Source organism: Citrus sinensis, chromosome 9 (assembly GCF_022201045.2).
Source record: "Citrus sinensis cultivar Valencia sweet orange chromosome 9, DVS_A1.0, whole genome shotgun sequence".
Classification (NCBI taxonomy): Eukaryota; Viridiplantae; Streptophyta; class Magnoliopsida; order Sapindales; family Rutaceae; genus Citrus; species Citrus sinensis.
The window spans coordinates 8327278-8332455 of record NC_068564.1 but is presented as its reverse complement, the minus strand read 5'-3'; the positions used below and the strand labels follow the sequence as shown (position 1 = coordinate 8332455).

The window sequence follows — 5178 nt, the reverse complement described above, 5'->3', positions numbered from 1 at the left end:
TTCCAAAATTAATGTAATTGGCTAGTTTCTCTTTTATGAACAACGATTTTTCTGTGCTCTAATATGGTGATTTTTTTATGAATTTATAAGAGGAAAGACGCGTGGATTTAATTAGTATAAGGTCACAAATTTCTCTGTATAAGTTGTAAACTTACAATATATTTCAAAATTTAATACAAGTGTATAAGTTACTAAATGAGATACCTTCGAACTCTAAACAATTTAATTCATTAACTATAAAGACGAGTGTGTAAAGTTTCAAAGTGAAATACCATAAACTCCAAAGATTGAATTTATTAACAATTATAAAGAAAACATGGTAAAGTGACAACTCAGAATAATTATACAGATTCGGGACCTCCTAACATTTTTCGAAGCCCTTTATTCAAAGAAACCTAACTATTCCCTAATAAGAATTTTTGGTTGTGAGTGCTATTCATTTCTAAGACCTTACAACAATCATAAATTTGATTTTCATACTTCAAAATGTGTACACCTTGGTTTAAGTAATATACATAAAGGTTACCTATGTTTGAACTGAAGTGGCAGAATCTTCATTACTACTCATGTCAACTTCAATGGAAACTCATTTCCTTTTCAAACTGATCAGGATTTTATGATATCAAAATCTTTCTATTTTCCAGAGTATACAAACACTATTAGCCAATTCATTACAATATCATTTCCCTCTGAGAATCAAAGTAATAAGGCACCAGTAGCTGATTCAAACAATTCTGAAAACACAAACAGTCCACACACCCTCCCTAATGATCAAAATCCTGATAACAACACCAGTCAGACACATTCCCAAAATGATAATGTATCAAATTCACATGCTTCCCCTAAAACCTCATCAAATCAACCTGAGCCAAAAAATCAAATGCCTGAAAATCATCAGCCAACACCTCAACGCATGTCTACACATCCCATAATAACCAGGGCCAAAACAGGCATATGCAAACCTAAGATATACAACACTGAAAAAGCCCTCTCACTAGAAACACCCTCTAGTGTTGCTAAAGCTTTAAATGATATTAGATGGAAAAATGCAATGCAGGAAGAGTTCAATGTTCTAACAAGAAACCAGACTTGGTGTTTAGTTCCTCCATATCAAAATATAAAGCTTGTGGAAAACAAATGAATTTTTAGAGTAAAACAAAGCTCAGATGGATCCATTAATAAGTACAAAGCCAGGCTTCTAGCAAAGAGCTTCTTACAAACTGAGACAAGTGGATATTAATAATGCATTTCTAAATGGTGAGCTGATAGAAACTATGTATATGCCTCAACCAGAAGGTTTTGAGGTTTTAGTTTATCCAAATTATGTTTGTAAATTGAAAAAGACTCTTTATGGATTGAAACAAGCACCAAGAGTCTGGTTTAAAAAACTCAGGTCAGTTTTGAGTCAGGGGAGTTCATTAGAGCAAAGTCAGACACATCATTATCCTTCAAGAGAAATGGTAGAGATGTGACTATATTATATCTAGGTTGATGATATTATTGTAACTAGAAGCAGTAATTTTGAAGTTGAAAAGCTCATTCATAGTCTAGGCAGTACATTTGCTCTTAAAGATTTGGAACAACTTAACTTATTTCTTGGAATTGAAGTCATCAGAAGCAAAGATACTTTGGTTCTGGCTCAGACCAAGTATATCAAAGATTTGCTTGCCAAATTTGATTTGAAGAACTGTAATGGAGTTTACTCACCACTGGCAACTCCTAAGAAACTAAGCAAAAGCTCGGGGGAAGTTCTTACAGATTCAACTCAATACAGAAGAGCGATTAGAGGATTACAGTATGCTGTATTAACCAGACCAAAAATTGCATATGTCGTAAACAAGTTAAGTCAATTTAGGTTAATCCTTTATAAGCCTCGTTGGATAGCTTGCAAGCGAGTATTAAGGTATCTAAAAGAAGCTGTTGATTGTGGACTGATGTTCAAGCAATCTAACTATCTAGATCTAGTGACTTACTCAAATGCTGACTGGAGTAGTGATCTAGATGACAGAAGATCAATAAGTGGCTATTGTGTGTTTTTGGGTGGAAATCTCATCAGTTGGCACTCAAAGAAACAAAGTGTAATTTCTAAGTCATCTGCTGAATCTGAATACGGAGCTATGGACATAGCTTGCTTAGAAATAACCTGGGTTTGTTCTGTTCTGAAAGAACTAGATTTAAAACTTTTGAGCTCACCTCTACTACTAAGTGACGGCACAAGTTCAGCTATTATAGCTACAAATCTAATGCTTCATCCTAAAACTAAGCACATAGAAATAGACTTTCATTTTGTCAGGGATAAAGTTGAAAGAAAAAAGGTTGAAATTGCTTTTGTTTCAAGCAATGATCAGACTGCTGACATTACAACTAAACCTCTCACTTATCTCAAGTTTAACTTGTTCAGAAGCAACCTTAAAGTCTTCTCAAAAGACTTAAATTTGAGAAGGGGTGTTGAAATATCTGGTGAAGTTGAACTTGGTTTTGCTCACATTAGAGTACCAGCAGAAATGTGCTCAACAACATATTCAACAGCTCATTCAATAATGATGTTAACCACATGCGACAAATTGGATTGTTCTAGATGGCAAAATAGTCTTACAAAGATTCCCATGCAGCTGAGTCATGAAGTTTGTTAGCTATATGCAAACCGTTTATATCAATTGTGTTCAAGTCAGTTGGTTTTGAAGGTTGTGATCCTGTTATAGCTGTAAACAAAATGCTCAGCTTCTATTTAAGTAAATCTGGAAGATTCCTGTAGCTACTATAAATACACTAAGGTGAGCCTCATTTTAATTGTGCTGTGAATAATGAAATGTATCTTCATCTTCATCTCTGAATCTCAAATTCTAACTGCCACTCAGTCACCTAATTTTAAGTAAAACTTTTGGGCAGCGATGATGTTTGGTGGGTGATGTTTTTTGTCTCCATCCAAAATTTACACAAGTCTTTACCTATATTTATTTTGATGGCCCACTAAATCATTTATCTTTATTTTTAATTAAATTTCAATACAGTAATTTCACCTACTTAGTTTGCGGAGTATATTTATCCACTTGCTATTATGACCATGGTTTAAATAACTCGATTATGTAATTGGAAAGTGAAGTTTATGACAATAAATCTAGTTCACCAAGTGCGAATCAGTTAGTTACATGAACGTTTTGACAGATTAATTTGAGTATCGCTGCCAGTGGTTCTTGCAAAATTATTTCCAACTGTTGGCCATTACGATAAGTTGCATTCTCAATTATATCATATGCATTTAACGTTGGTAGCTTTTTAGCACTTTCAAGTTGATCATTTGGACCTGCAGCTTCATAATTTTTATAGATAAATACCTTGAAAGCCTAGGAGGACTAGGAGAGAAACTGCATAGGAAAGGATCCAAGTCCATGATGAAAATACATAGGAGGTGCCGCAGAGGAAGAGGCAGCAGCAGTCTTCTCATTGAGTTTGGCAATAAAAGTTCTACTCAGATTATCAATTGTTGCATCCATTTGAAGCAGCTCCTGATGGTTGAACTCATAAACTGGGGTTTCCCACCAACGCGGCTGAGTCTCTTTCCGCTTCCTCATCTACTTCAACGTCTTCTCCCTTTCCATTTCCTCATCCAATTGACGAAGCAGCTCATTATGCTGCTGATTGAGTTCATTATTCTAACCTGGCAGTTCAACCCCAGGAAGCGGTTTGCAACAGCTTCAATGGAGGGGTTTCCGAATGAGAAAGGCTTCCCAGATTGTGAGAACACCAGCCTGGCAATCGCAGAGACTGTGAGAGTCACAAGCTCACTGACCTTCCTGTAGATCCCGGATGTACGTTTTGAGAATGTTATCAGCCGACCATCCTCATTCTCAATCTTTTTCATCTCATCTTTTGTCTCCTTTTGGTTTTCTTGGCCGCTATTTCCACAATTAATGATAATTGGCTAGTTTCCCTTTTATGAACAATGATTTTCTTGTGCTCCGATATGGTCATTTTGGGATGAATTTATAGGAGGAAAGACGCGCTGAATTAATTAATTAGTATAATATTAAGAATTTATGGATTCTAAGTTGCCGCCTTAACCGATTCTCTTTTCATAATTATTAATGCATTAAATTCATTAGAGTTTAAGGTATCTCATTTAGTAACTTTACACCCTTGTATTAACTTTGGCGCTTAATGTATCTCATTAAGTTGTTAACTTATTATCTTACCATGTTTTAATGTCTAATACATGGGTGTAACATCACTAAATAAGAAACCTTAAACTCGATAAAATTTAATGCGTTAACAATTATAAAAGAGAATCGATTAAGGCAATAACTTAGAATAGATAAATTCATGACCTTCCTAACTAATTCTTTGTGTCTTTCCTCGTATAAATTCATCACAAAGTTACTATACCAAAGTACATGAAAATCACTGCATTCAAAAAAAAAAAAAGAAATTAGGCAATTACATTCATTTTGGAAATGGCAGCCATGACCAATTAATTGAGCTTATTATGTATGGTAGTAAAGCCATATAAGTGCAGCAGGAAAGGGATAATTTTTAAAAGTGTATCTGATATTTTTGCAAATTAAAATGTTACCCTAGTATTTACTAAATAATATCCTCAATGTTTGTGAAAATATAAAACAAATTGATGAAAATAAGATTTCATTCTATCTTTCCCATCTCAACCTTCTGTCTCCCTTTGGTTTTCTTGGCTGCCATTTCCAAAATCAATGATATCTGGCTAGTTTCTTTTTTATGAACAATGATTTTCCTGCGCTCCGATATGGTCATTTTGGGATGAATTTATAAGAGGAAAGACGGGTAGAATTAATTAGTATAAGGTCAAGAATTTATCTATGCTAAGTTGTTACCTTATCATCTTACCATATTTTTCAAAATCTAATACAAGGTGTAAAGTTACTAAATGAGATACCTTCAACCCTAAAGAATTTAATTCATTAACAATTATAAAAAGAGAATAGGGTAAGGTAACAACTAAGAATAGATAAATTCATGACCTTACTAATGAATTCATTGTCTTTCCTCCTATAAATTCATCACAAAGTTGCCATATTATCAAAGCACATGAAATCCACTGTAACGCTCATAAAAAAAGAAATTAGGCAATTACATTCATTTTGGAAATGGCATCCAAGAAAAATTCATTGAGCTTATTATATATGGTAGTGATGCGCCATATAT

The 5178-nt window shown here is 34.0% G+C and overlaps 1 protein-coding gene across 1 annotated transcript; it reads right to left on the bottom strand.

Annotated features, from left to right (window-relative positions):
* Window positions 1-3353: 3353 nt before the first annotated feature.
* Window positions 3354-3862, bottom strand: LOC127899833 (agamous-like MADS-box protein AGL61). Its single transcript, XM_052433964.1, has 2 exons — window positions 3659-3862; window positions 3354-3572 (listed from the first exon to the last, which is right to left on the bottom strand). Exons 1-2 carry the CDS (start codon window positions 3860-3862, stop codon window positions 3354-3356), a joined length of 423 nt encoding a protein of 140 aa, XP_052289924.1.
* Window positions 3863-5178: the final 1316 nt, after the last annotated feature.

Excerpts from the sequence above, each read along its gene's own strand:
- LOC127899833 (XM_052433964.1), bottom strand. The coding sequence starts at position 3,862 with ATGAAAAAGATTGAGAATGAGGATGGTCGGCTGATAACATTCTCAAAA. Across the intron at positions 3,573-3,658 it reads TCCTGGGGTTGAACTGCCAG|ATGAGGAAGCGGAAAGAGAC; the intron begins GTTAGAATAATG and ends ACGTTGAAGTAG.